The sequence below is a fragment of the Oncorhynchus nerka genome, linkage group LG18 (assembly GCF_034236695.1).
Source record: "Oncorhynchus nerka isolate Pitt River linkage group LG18, Oner_Uvic_2.0, whole genome shotgun sequence".
NCBI classification, from domain to species: Eukaryota; Metazoa; Chordata; class Actinopteri; order Salmoniformes; family Salmonidae; genus Oncorhynchus; species Oncorhynchus nerka.
In genome coordinates this window covers 2,630,319-2,649,000 of record NC_088413.1, presented here as the reverse complement: position 1 = coordinate 2,649,000, position 18,682 = coordinate 2,630,319, and the positions used below count along the sequence as shown (strand labels likewise).

The 18,682-nt window shown below is 41.2% G+C and overlaps 2 protein-coding genes across 2 annotated transcripts; both read right to left on the bottom strand.

Moving 5' to 3' along the window:
* Window positions 1–777: 777 nt before the first annotated feature.
* On the bottom strand, window positions 778–4,422 carry LOC135561533 (uncharacterized). Its single transcript, XM_065003231.1, has 3 exons — window positions 3,872–4,422; window positions 2,201–2,635; window positions 778–1,921 (listed from the first exon to the last, which is right to left on the bottom strand). The coding sequence occupies exons 1-3, from the start codon at window positions 4,411–4,413 to the stop codon at window positions 1,489–1,491; spliced, it is 1,410 nt and encodes a 469-aa protein (XP_064859303.1). The 5' UTR covers window positions 4,414–4,422; the 3' UTR covers window positions 778–1,488.
* Window positions 4,423–4,575: 153 nt separating this feature from the next.
* LOC115118922 (uncharacterized) lies at window positions 4,576–16,458 on the bottom strand. Its single transcript, XM_065004490.1, has 6 exons — window positions 16,089–16,458; window positions 15,281–15,393; window positions 14,290–15,041; window positions 13,516–13,800; window positions 5,744–6,172; window positions 4,576–4,996 (listed from the first exon to the last, which is right to left on the bottom strand). Exons 1-6 carry the CDS (start codon window positions 16,456–16,458, stop codon window positions 4,576–4,578), a joined length of 2,370 nt encoding a protein of 789 aa, XP_064860562.1.
* Window positions 16,459–18,682: the final 2,224 nt, after the last annotated feature.

Here is an 18,682-nt window from a genome sequence, read left to right as displayed (position 1 = left end):
CACTCTGTCTCTCTCTTCACTCTCGCTCTCTCTCTCTCTCTGGCGCTCTCACTCTCTCTCTCTCGCTCACTCTCCCTCGCTCTCTCTCCCTCTCTCTCTCTCTCGCTCTTCCCTCTCGCTCTCTCTCTCGTCCCTCTCTCCCTCTCTCTCCCTCTCTCTCCCTCTCTCTCTCTCCCTCTCTCTCCCTCTCTCTCTCTCCTCTCTCTCTCTCTCTCTCCTCTCTCTCTCTCCCTCCCTCTCTCGTCCTCTCGTCTCTCGTCCCTCTCGTCCCTCTCGTCCCTCTCGCTCTCTCTCGTCCCTCTCGTCCCTCTCTCGTCCCTCTCTCTCGTCCCTCTCTCTCTCGTCCCTCTCTCTCTTGTCCCTCTCTCTCTCGTCCCTCTCTCTCTCGTCCCTCTCGTCTCTCGTCCCTCTCGTCTGTCTCTCTCTCTCTCATCCCTCTCTCTCATCCCTCACTCTCCCTCTCTCGATCTCATCCCTCTCTCGTCCCTCTCTCTCTCGTCCCTCACTCTCGTCCCTCACTCTCCCTCTCGTCCCTCACTCTCCCTCTCGTCCCTCTCTCGTCCCTCTCTCTCTCTCGTCCCCCTCTCTCTCTCGTCCCCCTCTCTCTCTCGTCCCCCTCTCTCTCCCTCTCGTCCCTCTCTCTCTCTCGTCCCTCTCTCTCTCTCTCGTCCCTCTCTCTCTCTCTCGTCCCTCTCTTGTCCCTCTCGTCTCTCTCTCTTATCCCTCTCTTTCTCGCCTCTCTCTCTCATCCATCTCTTCTCCTTCTTCCCTCTCTCTCTCTCCAGGACTTTACACAGCAGCAGACTTTATCATTGTTTTCAATGCTCTTCCCTTTGAGGTTCAGCGTGGATGGACAATCATTGCCCTGCCAGACGTATTTGGGTTGACATTTTAGTTAAAGGGAGGTTTCTTGCCAGTTTATTGTGTCTTGTTATTTGAACTGTATATATGTGGTACTAATGACATGTGGCCCAGAAGATTGTGGACATTTTAAGGACTTTGTTTGTCTATGACCCCCCACCATTCATACCCTCTGCACTCCTCCACTGGGAGGTAATACAGATTACTGCAAATCCTCTCCTGTTGATGACTGGGTTCTTTCTTGTAAATTGTTTCTATGAAGCTGCCGTTAAATTGCTCTGCCATCATTATTGTATGAGGTATTATTGGTGGGGTTCCCCCTGTGCTGTGATGGGTGTTTTATATGGTGAGTCTTATCTTTTCTCTCCACTGGCTATCTGGCTAACAGGCTACAGTCTAGACAGTCTCTTCTGCTGATGTGTGTGTGTCTGGTCTCTCTCTATCCTACTCTTTTCCTTTCTGCAGGGTTAATACCTGTCTGGCACCCCAACAAAATCTCTACCTTTACCCCTCTCTAACAATACTGCTACAAGATTTACCAACACTTGAAGTTTTATATGTCAAATGTTTCTACAAGATAATAACCACTAGCATCACATGATCACTAACCACCACACATGTTCAGACTCACCTCAGCTGTGAGATGTAGGACAGACACTGAAGGAAACTCCTCACTTCACTCTCTTCATCTGAACAGCCCTTCAGCTCTACTGGTTTCTTCTCTGGTTGGAGTTTCAGCACTTCTAGGAGGAGGGAGGCCTTTCTCTCTGAGAGGTCTATGGACCAGACTGCAGGAGCTGACTGGTAAACTGTCTGTAATGCTGGAAGGACACTCCTGCCTGTTTGAGTCTCATAGTCCTTCACATGTGAGTACAGATCCAGCAGGAAATCACATGGCTGATAGTGATAAACTTCAGACAGTGACAACACTTTCTCTACAGTTGTTTGTATGGATCCTCTCTCATGGAGAGCTGCTTGAAGACACAGATTCAGTAGGAATGTCTTCTCTCTCTTTGTCCTTTCTTCTGGGGATCTTCTCTGATCCTGTGGAGGAGTAAAACTGCAAGAACAGTTGAACAACAAATATATGAATATGTGAGAGATATGATATGCATTTCTGATGGTGACATTATGGAGGGTAAAATACAATGACCATCTTTCTAAACTCATCATCCACTTCAATTGTTCCTTAAAATCATGACTACAAAGACTGCATATTTTCCAAACAGTATGTGTATATTTAATTATTAAGTTACTGCAGAAAGCTACAAGCATCATCTCTAAAGGGAAATACAGGGACAGACAACTACAATCTCTGAAATGTACTGATCCAACTCACCTCAGCTGTGAGATGTAGGGCAGACACTGAAGGAAACTCCTCACTTCACTCTCTTCATCTGACCAGCCCTTCAGCTCTACTGGTTTCTTCTCTGGTCGGAGTTTCATCACTTCTAGGAGGAGGGAGGCCTTTCTCTCTGAGAGGTCTATGGACCAGACTGCAGGCCTGGCTGACTTGTAAACTGGCTGTAATGCTGGAAGGACCATCCTGCCTGTTTGAGTCTCATAGCCCTTCACATGTGAGTACAGATCCAGCAGGAAATCACTCTGTTTAGAATTGTATCCATAGCGATAAGGAAAGGTTCTGTAAGTCAACACTGATGATACCAGCTTCAGTGTCTTCTCTCCTGTCTGCTCCTCCCAGTCTGCTGCTTGAGACAGGAGATCCACCAGGATCTTGATCTGCTTTGAGAGATCAGACCAGTCTGGACAGAAACTGCAACAAGGACAGTAACAGCTGATTCAGACATGGATGAACACATGAAACCAGTCATAGATAAAGATATATGAAGTAGTTATACACTTACATAATGTGATTTGGTATAATTTTGATTTGATTTTAGAAACATTCACATGATTTATGACATTTAGTAATGCAACATTATTTATCTGTGACATTTAGTAATGCAACATTAGTTATGTCAGGAAATGGGCTGATAAATGTTCCCAGATTCACCAACATGTGTAGTTTTATACGGAGCCTTCACCGTGTGCTGCCACTTTGCATCAGCAGTCAGAAAGGAGACTCTCTGGGGGGCAGTTTGATAGTGGTGATGCTGCACAACTCTGGTTTATTTTCCCTCTTCCATGTCTCTCTTACCACTCTCTCTTTCTCTCTTTCCTTTCTCATCCTCTCTTCCCCATCTCTCTCTCTCGTCCCTCTCTCTCTCTCTCTCATCCCTCTCTTTCTCGCCTCTCTCTCTCATCCATCTCTTCTCCTTCTTCCCTCTCTCTCCAGTGCTTTACACTGCAGCAGACTTTATTATAGTTTTCAATGCTCTTCCCTTTGAGGTTCAGCGTGGCTGGACAATCATTGCCCTGCCAGACATATTTGGGTTGACATTTTAGTTAAAGGGAGGTTTCTTGCCAGTTTATTGTGTCTTGTTATTTGAACTGTATATATGTGGTACTAATGACATGTGGCCCAGAAGATTGTGGACATTTTAAGGCCTTTGTTTGTCTATGACCCCCCACCATTCATACCCTCTGCACTCCTCCACTGGGAGGTAATACAGATTACTGTAAATCCTCTCATGTTGATGACTGGGTTCTTTCTTGTAAACTGTTTCTATGAAGTTGCCGTTAAATTGCTCTGCCATCATTATAGTATGAGCTATTATTGGTGGGGTTCCCCCTGTGCTGTGATGGGTGTTTTATATGGTGAGTCTTATCTTTTCTCTCCGCTGGCTATCTGGCTAACAGGCTACACTCTAGACAGTCTCTTCTACTGATGTGTGTGTGTCTGGTCGTGGGTCTCTCTCTATCCTACTCTTTTCCTTTCTGCAGGGTTAATACCTGCCTGGCACCCCAACAACATCTTTACCTTTACCCCTCTCTAACAATACTGCTACAAGATTTACCAACACTTGAAGTTTAATATGTCAAATGTTTCTACAAGATAATAACCACTTGCATCACATAATCACTAACCACCACACATGTTCAGACTCACCTCAGCTGTGAGATGTAGGACAGACACTGAAGGAAACTCCTCACTTCACTCTCTTCATCTGACCAGCCCTTCAGCTCTACTGGTTTCTTCTCTGGTTGGAGTTTCAGCACTTCTAGGAGGAGGGAGGCCTTTCTCTCTGAGAGGTCTATGAACCAGACTGCAGGAGATGACAGGTAAACTGGCTGTAATGCTGGAAGGACACTCCTGCCTGTTTGAGTCTCATAGTCCTTCACATGTGAGTACAGATCCAACAGGAAATCACATTTCTGAAAGCGATATACTTTAGACAGCGACAACACTTTCTCTACAGTTGTTTGTATGGATCCTCTCTCATGGAGAGCTGCTTGAAGACACAGATTCAGTAGGAATGTCTTCTCTCTCTTTGTCCTTTCTTCTGGGGATCTTCTCTGATCATGTGGAGGAGTAAAACTGCAAGAACAGTTGAACAACAAATAGATGAATACGTGAGAGATATGATATGCATTTCTGATGGTGACATTATGGAGGGTAAAATACAATGACCATCTTTCTAAACTCATCATCCACTTCAATTGTTCCTTAAAATCCTGACTACAAAGACTGCATATTTTACAAACAGTATGTGTATATTTAATTATTAAGTTACTGCAGAAAGCTACAAGCATCATCTCTAAAGGGAAATACAGGGACAGACAACTACAATCTCTGAAATGTACTGATCCAACTCACCTCAGCTGTGAGATGTAGGACAGACACTGAAGGAAACTCCTCACTTCACTCTCTTCATCTGACCAGCCCTTCAGCTCTACTGGTTTCTTCTCTGGTTGGAGTTTCAGCACTTCTAGGAGGAGGGAGGCCTTTCTCTCTGAGAGGTCTATGAACCAGACTGCAGGAGATGACAAGTAAACTGTCTGTAATGCTGGAAGGACACTCCTGCCTGTTTGAGTCTCATAGTCCTTCACATGTGAGTACAGATCCAGCAGGAAATCACATTTCTGATTGTGATATACTTCAGACAGCGACAACACTTTCTCTACAGTTGTTTGTATGGATCCTCTCTCATGGAGAACTGCTTGAAGACACAGATTCAGTAGGAACGTCTTCTCTCTCTTTCTCCTCTTTATGTTATCCTTCAGTGGAAGAAATCTGTTAAAAGATTTTATGAAGGTTAAAGATAAATGATTCAATCATTCTACCCTGAAACTTAACCATTAGGGAGTAGATGTTGTGTGGACCTGGGAAGAGGGTAATGTATGCCTAACGAAAACAAAGAGTCTCAATTAACTCATGTTTGAACCGACCCGGCTGTAACTCTGGTGAGACAGGGAGACAGAGCTCTCGTATCTGGGGGAGATTGAAACTGTCAGCTGAGTGGTAATAAACTGTGGTGGGACATCAGGAGAAAAAGAGAGAATCCAAATGTTAGTGTGTATGTATGTGCGTAGGTTAAGAGAATATTATATAAGGAACATCTTTGTATATGCACAGCAGAGCTCTCGCTAATAAACTTGGATTTGATCAATTGTGAGCTGGGAATTCTGTCTGTTTAATTTAAGACCAGAACTTTACAACCTCTGGGTTGCAGACCGATTAACATAATTTAAATTTATGAATTACAAAAATCTATAACAAAATCTGAACAAACAGTTTAAAACAGAGATGATAAACAGGTGAGTGACGAGGACTGATATGAGTAACAGGGTTGGGGAACTGAAAACTAATAGCACCACATGACTCCATCTTTTAAAACAATACAACTATGAATTGGAATTTTAGAGTTTCTACAGCTTCTTCATATGTTAATGTATTAACAAGATAAAGACAGTGTAAAACATGAATACTATCTACACCAGGTCAGTGATATATGGACTCTTGTTGGATAAACTCACTCACCTCAGCTGTGAGATGTAGGGCAGACACTGAAGGAAACTCCTCACTTCACTCTTTTCATCTGACCAGTCCTTCAGCTCTACTGGTTTCTTCTCTAGTTGGAGTTTCAACACTTCTAGGAGGAGGGAGGCCTTTCTCTCTGAGAGGTCTATGGACCAGACTGCATAAGCTGACTGGTAAAGTGGCTTCAAGGATGGAAGGATACTCCTGGCTGTTTGATTCCTATTATACTTCACATGAGAGTACAGATCCAGCAGGATGTCATATCTCTCAGTTTGATACACAGAGAACAGTGATAGCAGTGTGTTCACAGTTCTCTGGAATGTTTCTCTGTGATCTAGTGCTGCTTGTAGACACAAATCTAGTAGGACTGCTTTCTCTTCTGTCTTCAGTCTTTCAGGGGATCCTCTCTGATGTTGTAGAGGGGTAAACCTGTGACCCATAAAACACAAGAACGTCTGTTCAGAAGCAGGGAGAATGTGACTGCGGCCTCTTTTACAGACTGAATACTGTTGTCATGTGTGTCTCTTGTGTTGTTGTAATGTCTTCTTTAAAAAATACTACCATACTAGACTGCAGACTTTACTGTAGTGTTTTGGATACTTTCTTGTAGTATTCTATAGTAAAGTGAAAGTATTTCTTCATGTGGGCAGTGAAGTGTGTTCTCAATCAGGGACAGCTGTCTATCGTTGTCTCTGATTAGGAATCATACTTAGGCAGCATGTTTTCCCACCTTAGGTTGTGGGATGTTGTTTTTTGTTCTGTGACATTTTGTTTGTTGTTTTAGTGAGCAATAAAGATCATGAACACGCTGTGTTACGAAACAGCCCTATCTGGTGCAACAAACACAGAGACAGGAACAATCACCCACAAAACCCAACACCAAACGGGCTACCTAAATATGGTTCCCAATCAGAGACAATGACTAACACCTGCCTCTGATTGAGAACCATATCAGGCCAAACACAGAAACAGACAAACTAGACACACAACATAGAATGCCCACTCAGATCACACCCTGACAAAAACAAAACATAGAAACATACAAAGCAAACTATGGTCAGGGTGTGACACGCTGCACCTTGGTCCACTTCTTCCGAAGAGCGATACAAGTCCAGGCATTTATATATCTATTGTAGTCATACTTTAAAAGCCTTTTCAAAATCGACATACTACACTATAACAACAGAAACAGACATACTGCACTACACTATAACAACAGAAACAGACATACTGCACTACAACAACAGAAACAGACATACTGCACTACACTATAACAACAGAAACAGACATACTGCACTACACTATAACAACAGAAACAGACATACTGCACTACACTATAACAACAGAAACAGACATACTGCACTACAACAACAGAAACAGACATACTGCACTACACTACAACAACAGAAACAGACATACTGCACTACACTATAACAACAGAAACAGACATACTGCACTACAACAACAGAAACAGACATACTGCACTACAACAACAGAAACAGACATACTGCACTACAACAACAGAAACAGACATACTGCACTACAACAACAGAAACAGACATACTGCACTACACTATAACAACAGAAACAGACATACTGTACTACAACAACAGAAACAGACATACTGCACTACACTATAACAACAGAAACAGACATACTGCACTACAACAACAGAAACAGACATACTGCACTACAACAACAGAAACAGACATACTGCACTACAACAACAGAAACAGACATACTGCACTACACTATAACAACAGAAACAGACATACTGTACTACAACAACAGAAACAGACATACTGCACTACACTATAACAACAGAAACAGACATACTGCACTACAACAACAGAAACAGACATACTGCACTACAACAACAGAAACAGACATACTGCACTACAACAACAGAAACAGACATACTGCACTACACTATAACAACAGAAACAGACATACTGTACTACAACAACAGAAACAGACATACTGCACTACACTATAACAACAGAAACAGACATACTGCACTACAACAACAGAAACAGACATACTGCACTACAACAACAGAAACAGACATACTGCACTATAACAACAGAAACAGACATACTGCACTACACTATAACAACAGAAACAGACATACTGCACTACAACAACAGAAACAGACATACTGCACTACAACAACAGAAACAGACATACTGCACTACAACAACAGAAACAGACATACTGCACTACACTATAACAACAGAAACAGACATACTGCACTATAACAACAGAAACAGACATACTGCACTACACTATAACAACAGAAACAGACATACTGCACTACACTATAACAACAGAAACAGACATACTGCACTACAACAACAGAAACAGACATACTGCACTACACTATAACAACAGAAACAGACATACTGCACTACAACAACAGAAACAGACATACTGCACTACACTATAACAACAGAAACAGACATACTGCACTATAACAACAGAAACAGACATACTGCACTACACTATAACAACAGAAACAGACATACTGCACTATAACAACAGAAACAGACATACTGCACTACACTATAACAACAGAAACAGACATACTGCACTACACTATAACAACAGAAACAGACATACTGCACTATAACAACAGAAACAGACATACTGCACTACACTATAACAACAGAAACAGACATACTGCACTACAACAACAGAAACAGACATACTGCACTACAACAACAGAAACAGACATACTGCACTACACTATAACAACAGAAACAGACATACTGCACTACACTATAACAACAGAAACAGACATACTGCACTACAACAACAGAAACAGACATACTGCACTACAACAACAGAAACAGACATACTGCACTACAACAACAGAAACAGACATACTGCACTACAACAACAGAAACAGAAATACTGCACTACACTATAACAACAGAAACAGACATACTGCACAACAACAACAGAAACAGACATACTGCACTACAACAACAGAAACAGACATACTGCACTACAACAACAGAAACAGACATACTGCACTACAACAACAGAAACAGACATACTGCACTACACCATAACAACAGAAACAGACATACTGCACTACAACAACAGAAACAGACATACTGCACTACACTACAACAACAGAAACAGACATACTGCACTACAACAACAGAAACAGACATACTGCACTACAACAACAGAAACAGACATACTGCACTATAACAACAGAAACAGACATACTGCACTACACTATAACAACAGAAACAGACATACTGCACTACAACAACAGAAACAGACATACTGCACTACAACAACAGAAAAAGACATACTGCACTACACTATAACAACAGAAACAGACATACTGCACTACAACAACAGAAACAGACATACTGCACTACACTATAACAACAGAAACAGACATACTGCACTATAACAACAGAAACAGACATACTGCACTACACTATAACAACAGAAACAGACATACTGCACTATAACAACAGAAACAGACATACTGCACTACACTATAACAACAGAAACAGACATACTGCACTACACTATAACAACAGAAACAGACATACTGCACTACAATATAACAACAGAAACAGACATACTGCACTATAACAACAGAAACAGACATACTGCACTACACTATAACAACAGAAACAGACATACTGCACTACACTACAACAACATAAACAGACATACTGCACTACAACAACAGAAACAGACATACTGCACTACAACAACAGAAAAAGACATACTGCACTACACTATAACAACAGAAACAGACATACTGCACTACAACAACAGAAACAGAAATACTGCACTACACTATAACAACAGAAACAGACATACTGCACAACAACAACAGAAACAGACATACTGCACTACAACAACAGAAACAGACATACTGCACTACAACAACAGAAACAGACATACTGCACTACAACAACAGAAACAGACATACTGCACTACACCATAACAACAGAAACAGACATACTGCACTACAACAACAGAAACAGACATACTGCACTACACTACAACAACAGAAACAGACATACTGCACTACAACAACAGAAACAGACATACTGCACTACAACAACAGAAACAGACATACTGCACTATAACAACAGAAACAGACATACTGCACTACACTATAACAACAGAAACAGACATACTGCACTACAACAACAGAAACAGACATACTGCACTACAACAACAGAAAAGACATACTGCACTACACTATAACAACAGAAACAGACATACTGCACTACAACAACAGAAACAGACATACTGCACTACACTATAACAACAGAAACAGACATACTGCACTATAACAACAGAAACAGACATACTGCACTACACTATAACAACAGAAACAGACATACTGCACTATAACAACAGAAACAGACATACTGCACTACACTATAACAACAGAAACAGACATACTGCACTACACTATAACAACAGAAACAGACATACTGCACTACAATATAACAACAGAAACAGACATACTGCACTATAACAACAGAAACAGACATACTGCACTACACTATAACAACAGAAACAGACATACTGCACTACACTACAACAACATAAACAGACATACTGCACTACAACAACAGAAACAGACATACTGCACTACACTATAACAACAGAAACAGACATACTGCACTACAACAACAGAAACAGACAAACTGCACTACAACAACATAAACAGACATACTGCACTACAACAACAGAAACAGACATACTGCACTACAACAACAGAAACAGACATACTGCACTACAACAACAGAAACAGAAATACTGCACTACACTATAACAACAGAAACAGACATACTGCACTACAACAACAGAAACAGACATACTGCACTACAACAACATAAACAGACATACTGCACTACAACAACAGAAACAGACATACTGCACTACAACAACAGAAACAGACATACTGCACTACAACAAAAGAAACAGAAATACTGCACTACAACAACAGAAACAGACATACTGCACTACAACAACATAAACATACATACTGCACTACAACAACAGAAACAGACATACTGCACTACACTATAACAACAGAAACAGACATACTGCACTACAACAACAGAAACAGACATACTGCACTGCACTACAACAACATAAACATACATACTGCACTACAACAACAGAAACAGACATACTGCACTACACTATAACAACAGAAACAGACATACTGCACTACACTATAACAACAGAAACAGACATACTGCACTACACTATAACAACAGAAACAGACATACTGCACTACAACAACAGAAACAGACATACTGCACTACACTATAACAACAGAAACAGACATACTGCACTACACTATAACAACAGAAACAGACATACTGCACTACAACAACAGAAACAGACATACTGCACTACACTATAACAACAGAAACAGACATACTGCACTACAACAACAGAAACAGACATACTACACTACAACAACAGAAACATACATACTGCACTGCACTACAACAACAGAAACAGACATACTGCACTACACTATAACAACAGAAACAGACATACTGCACTGCACTATAACAACAGAAACAGACATACTGCACTACAACAACAGAAACAGACATACTGCACTACAACAACAGAAACAGACATACTGCACTACACTATAACAACAGAAACAGACATACTGCACTATAACAACAAAAACAGACATACTGCACTACACTATAACAACAGAAACAGACATACTGCACTACAACAACAGAAACAGACATACTGCACTGCACTATAACAACAGAAACAGACATACTGCACTGCACTATAACAACAGAAACAGACATACTGCACTATAACAACAGAAACAGACATACTGCACTATAACAACAGAAACAGACATACTGCACTACACTACAACAACAGAAACAGACATACTGCACTACACTATAACAACAGAAACAGACATACTGCACTACACTATAACAACAGAAACAGACACATGGTGCTGGATGATACTGATCACTGACCGATATGGTGCTGGATGATACTGATCACTGACCGATATGGTGCTGGATGATACTGATCACTGACCGATATGGTGCTGGATGATACTGATCACTGACCGATATGGTGCTGGATGATACTGATCACTGACCGATATGGTGCTGGATGATACTGATCACTGACCGATATGGTGCTGGATGATACTGATCACTGACCGATATGGTGCTGGATGATACTGATCACTGACCGATATGGTGCTGGATGATACTGACCGATATGGTGCTGGATGATACTGATCACTGACCGATATGGTGCTGGATGATACTGATCACTGACCGGTATGGTGCTGGATGATACTGATCACTGACCGATATGGTGCTGGATGATACTGATCACTGACCGATATGGTGCTGGATGATACTGACTGATATGGTGCTGGATGATACTGACCGATATGCTGCTGGATGATACTGATCTCTGACCGATATGGTGCTGGATGATACTGATCACTGACCGATATGGTGCTGGATGATACTGACCGATATGGTGCTGGATGATACTGATCACTGACCGATATGGTGCTGGATGATACTGATCACTGACCGATATGGTGCTGGATGATACTGACCGATATGGTGCTGGATGATACTGATCACTGACCGATATGGTGCTGGATGATACTGATCGCTGACCGATATGGTGCTGGATGATACTGATCACTGACCGATATGTTGTTGGATGATACTGACCGATATGGTGCTGGATGAGACTGATCACTGACCGATATGGTGCTGGATGATACTGATCACTGACCGATATGGTGCTGGATGATACTGACCGATATGCTGCTGGATGATACTGATCGCTGACCGATATGGTGCTGGATGATACTGATCACTGACCGATATGGTGCTGGATGATACTGACCGATATGGTGCTGGATGATACTGACCGATATGGTGCTGGATGTACTGACCGATATGGTGCTGGATGATACTGATCGCTGACCGATATGGTGCTGGATGATACTGACCGATATGGTGCTGGATGAAACTGACCGATATGGTGCTGGATGATACTGACCGATATGGTGCTGGATGATACTGACCGATATGGTGCTGGATGATACTGATCTCTGATCGATATGGTGCTGGATGATACTGATCACTGACCGATATGGTGCTGGATGATACTGATCTCTGATCGATATGGTGCTGGATGATACTGATCACTGACCGATATGGTGCTGGATGATACTGATCTCTGATCGATATGGTGCTGGATGATACTGACCGATATGGTGCTGGATGATACTGACCGATATGGTGCTGGATGATACTGACCGATATGGTGCTGGATGATACTGATCACTGACCGATATGGTGCTGGATGATACTGATCGCTGACCGATATGGTGCTGGATGATACTGATCTCTGATCGATATGGTGCTGGATGATACTGATCGCTGACCGATATGGTGCTGTATTATTGACTGTATGTTTGTTTTACTCCATGTGTAACTCTGTGTCGTTGTATGTGTCGAACTGCTTTGCTTTATCTTGGCCAGGTCGCAATTGTAAATGAGAACTTGTTCTCAACTTGCCTACCTGGTTAAATAAAGGTCAAATAAATAAATAAATAAAAATCTCTGATCGATATGGTGCTGGATGATACTGATCACTGACCGATATGGTGCTGGATGATACTGATCACTGACCGATATGGTGCTGGATGATACTGATCACTGACCGGTATGGTGCTGGATGATACTGACCTGAGTTTGTTGATATTTGGTAGACACTTTAAGATGGTTTTGCTGAGAGCTTTACTGAGAACAGTTCTCTGATCCCAGTGTACACAGAGATTAACCCTCTCTAGACTCTGTGTCATCACTTCTTCTGCTCTCTCAAACACTCGTCCTTCACCCTGGACTGGAAGGTGCAACTCATTTCCACAGAGACTAAGTAAGCTGGTGAAGTCCATCTCTGCCTCACTGCTCAGCAAAGTTTTCCAGAGTTGACACAACATTGAGGGGTCAGATGAATCATCAGAGGATGGTCTTTAAAAGAGAATAGATTATAAATTAGATTATACAGATTATTTCAAAGTAGCATGACAAAGAAGTGTTTATAACTCAGTATCTGAAGGGAAGAGAATATAAGATATTTTTTTAAAGATGGGTTTCTTAGAATTAGACAAAACAAATATTAACCAAGATGTCTGACATGCATTGAAGGGTCAGATATATCATCAGAAAACAGATTAGAAATTTTAATTTAAATCTTACATTTTTGAAGTAGCCAAAGGTTTTCTCAGTAAATTACTGATAGTGTGTTTTGCATTCATCAAGATAACTTATTTGCAGGGATTTGGGGGTGATTTAATCATTAGGGAAAAGTCTTGAGACAGTTTTTAAATTTACAGAGAGATGTATCCTGACCTCAAATGGTATCAGATGTGACAAACAAGGAAGCAAAGTAGTTGAATGGTTTGGTGATTACCAATCTTTATTTGACTAGGTTAGTTTGTACACAGATAACAACCTTACCCAAGATGTCTGACATTCTTCAGAGAGCCCAGTATCAGCCTTACTCCTTGGTCTGACACAGTGCAGCCGTTCAGGTCCAATCCAACCTTTCTCTCTGCAGACTGACTGGTCACATAAGAGACTGCACAGCACTGGTGAGGATCAAGATGTTCTCCACTCAGGTCTAGATGGTAGTTGAGTTTGTCCAGGAAAAGCTGACAGGCCTCAGTAGACTGATATTCATACAAGCACTGACACAAAAACAGAAGATCTATCTCAAACTCAGGATCACCACCTTCTACATGATCTTGGTTTGTTTGAGATGGAAGAAATGTGTTCACCACTTCCTTGAAGAACCAATCTGACATCTTCTTGATCTGTTGAGCTGGAACTAGACTGTTAACCAATCTCATATTCTTCTCAGTCAGAAGCCCAAACAGGAAAGGAATCAAGTGTTTTGTGTGTTTCCATTCTTCAGTCTGGCACTTCTCTAGAACCTCTCTGATTTTGTCTGGATTCTGTAAGAGCCAAAGGGCACCAAAGAACTCCTGCATTGTGTAATGGAGAAATGCAGCGCAAGTGTCTGATGCTGTGGGTGAAATGTTAACCATAAATGCCCCCAAGAATGCAAAATGGACACTGCCTTCTTCACAACTCAGTGTTGTCAAGTTCATGTTTTTCTCATTTGTTGCATCAAAAGCAATTTCTGCCAGAGACAATATTTTCTCTCTGTTTTCTTTGAGATAAACGTCGATATCCGTCGTCGTCTGCCACTGTGTTTTTGGATGCAGTGACGGAGGATGTTGCTGTACATTTCAGTTATAGTGCATGTCTGTTTAGAAGCCTCTGATGTAGGGAAATAAATGCAGGCAACCACCATCAGTGCGTACATTGGGACATGGCACAGACTGAACAACTCTAGGTTGTTTAACACACTGCTCAAGGAGTCAGTCTCAGCACTCAGCATCTGTGTTAAATAAGCCCTGATGGATTCATCACTGAACCCTTTCACCTCCACTCTGAACCAGTCTGTGGGCCAGTCTGTCAGGAAGTCTTCCGATTGATCTGGTCTGCATGTGGTCACAATCTTTGCATCCGGGAGGAGGTTCTCCACAAGGTCCTTTACTACCGACAGAGAGGAGAGGTCTGTGATTCCATCAAATAGGATGACAACGTTTTCAGAGTTCTTCTTAATATCCTGTAACACTTCTTCTTTACTTTCTTTTGGCTCACTGTACATGTTAAAGAGAAGGTCCTCCAGGCTCATGGGTTTTCTGTGTGAAATGTCTCTCACGTCAAAATAATACATGTAATCTAGTTCTCTGTGATCTTTCTCTGCCCAGAGGTTCAACATTTGATGGGAGACTGTTGTTTTTCCAATTCCAGGTTTTCCAAAAAGGATGATTTTTTTCTCATGTGTTTTAAGCAGCTCAGTAGGGGATGTTTCCTTTTTGGCCAAGGGGATGAAGCTCTTTAGTTTTTTAGGCCGAGCTTTCTTGCATCTTTTGCTCTTCACTTTAATTTTAGAGAGAGATGAATGCACGTCTGTATCTAACACAATTGGGGTGTAAGAGAAAGTCCCCTTAGTTCTACATCTCTCTGGTAGGAGACTACAGCTTTGTTTCCATGCACCCTCTGTGATCTTCCGTGCTTTACATTTCAGCTGTGTCTGATATCTGTGACAGGCTATTGAGCCTAAGAAAAGGGTCAATAAAAATCGAGTTAATGGTGAAATAATAGAAAATGTAAATGGATGTAAGTTCTTCTTCTACACAAGTCTATTTTCTGCACACCAAATGCCGTACTTCTGCACTACCTACCTTCAAGGATGTCAGTGTCCACCTCTTGGTCTTCCTTGAATGGGAAGCAGCTGATCCAGTGGTACAGGTCATGCTGCCGTCTGTCCTTTGAATCAGAGGAAGGCTCCAGTAATGTCCTCTGTCTCGTAATGTACAGAATCTCCAGTAACTTGTAGCATGCAGCTTCTCCCTTTTTAACGACTCTGTCCAGTATTTCTCTGGCTTTGTCACTTCTTGTCTCCTTACTATTAATAACTTCCACTTCCTCATTGAGGAAAACTCTCTGCTGCTGAAGGTTGTCAACAATAAGTGTCAGATCCTTGAGCAATCTGATAAGGTCCAGTTTGCGATCTGTGACATAGTTCACAGCAGTCCGTTTAGTGGTTGCCATTGTGCCTTTGGTTATTCTTCTGAACGTTCATTTGACATGGTTTTCCTACATGACCGAAAACGCAGGATCTACAGAATGAATGAGAATAAAGACATTCAAAGATTACATATGATAACTATTGATGGTTTAATAAAATGAAAGTCACCTTTCAGTAACATCAAACCAAATAATGGAGTTGATTTACAGTTGATTTGACATTTTAACATTCTTATTGCTAATGATGACGTTGTTGAACAAGCCAGTTAACCCACTATTAACCTACCCCGGTAGGCCGTCATTGAAAATAAGAATTTGTTCTTAACTGACTTGCTTAGTTGAAAAAATCTAATATTGTCTGAATGCTAATTTCGCCAATGACTGACAAGGAACAAGGAACGAACCCCAACAAATGGCAGTATGATATTTATGAATAATTGAAAAATAAACTTCCTTAATTTTGATAATAAGCAGGTATGTGTGTGGAAACATCCAAACTTTTTCCCAACAGATATTATCAATAAAACCATTCCAATAGGGCATGATGTAAGGAAAGGATACAACATCCTGTTGAAACAAGGCTCCTATTGCTCTATTGTTGTTGAATGGACCAACATGACATAAGGAATAGATACAACATCCTGCTGAAACAAGGATCATATTGCTCTATTGTTGTTGAATGGACCAACATGACATAAGGAATAGATACAACATCCTATTGAAACAAGGATCATATTGCTCTATTGTTGTTGAATGGACCAACATGACATAAGGAATAGATACAACATCCTATTGAAACAAGGATCATATTGCTCTATTGTTGTTGAATGGACCAACATGACATAAGGAATAGATACAACATCCTATTGAAACAAGGCTCCTATTGCTCTATTGTTGTTGAATGGACCAACATGACATAAGGAATAGATACAACATCCTGTTGAAACAAGTCTCCTATAGTTCTATTGTTGTTGAATGGACCAACATGAGGTATAGATACAACATCCTGTTGAATCAAGTCTCCTATAGTAATATTGTTGTTGAATGGACCAACATGAGGTATAGATACAACATCCTGTTGAATCAAGCCTCCTATAGTTATATTGTTGTTGAATGGACCAACATGAGGTATAGATACAACATCCTGTTGAATCAAGCCTCCTATAGTTATATTGTTGTTGAATGGACCAACATGACATAAGGAATAGATACAACATCCTATTGAAACAAGGCTCCTATTGCTCTATTGTTGTTGAATGGACCAACATGACATAAGGAATAGATACAACATCCTATTGAAACAAGGATCATATTGCTCTATTGTTGTTGAATGAACTAAAGGAAAAACGAATATTTCCTACAGATGAGTCAACAGGGTTAATCGTAGGTATGTTCTGAGGATCTTGACATGTTCCTGAATAATAAAACAACTCCCTCTGAGGGAATGGCATCAAAACTATTACAGTCTTTATGTGTTACAGGGATCTTGTAACGTGATAAGAATTTCTTGTAATTTAGTAAAATACCCTTCTATTCATTCTTATTTCTATGTTTACCACTATAATAGGACGCTGCGCATTGGCGTCATTTGTGGCTACAATGTGAAGCCTGGAAAATAACTGGCAGAAATGTGTAGGCGGGTAGGCTACTTGTTTCCTTAAATCCTGTTACTGAATATCGATAATCCGTAACTCCTTGTCCGTTGGTCCGGATTCTATCATGTGTGGTTATCTGTAGACCTACAGAAACCGTCTGAACCGAAATTTTCTCCAAACCGGCACCTTGGCTGTGGTAGACAGACAGCGCTCAAGACTCAAGACGCGCTTTCTCGTAGCCTAATATAGGAGTCGGTTTGGAGAAAAGTTCGGTTCAGACGGTTTCTATAAAGATATCCACACACAATCCGATCGGAAGGACAACGGATTATAGACATATATGCCTTCAGTAACAGGGTTTCCGGAAACAAGTAGGCTACCCCCCTAAAGAATCCACCTGTTCTTTCCGGGCTCCGCATTGTAGCCACCTCCTGTAGGACGTAAACGCCCTGCATCCTATATAGGGCTATACTGCGCACAGATGAGGTATTTGTAAGTTATATTCTTCAAAAATCGTAGCCATTGAACAGTTATATTGCAGATTGTCGCCTACCTTATCGTTTACTCGTCTTTCTCTCTCCGCCTGAGTGGAGAATAGCAGGGTTCATCCTCATGTTATGTGGATCACTGGATGATAGTAATACCACCTGAAA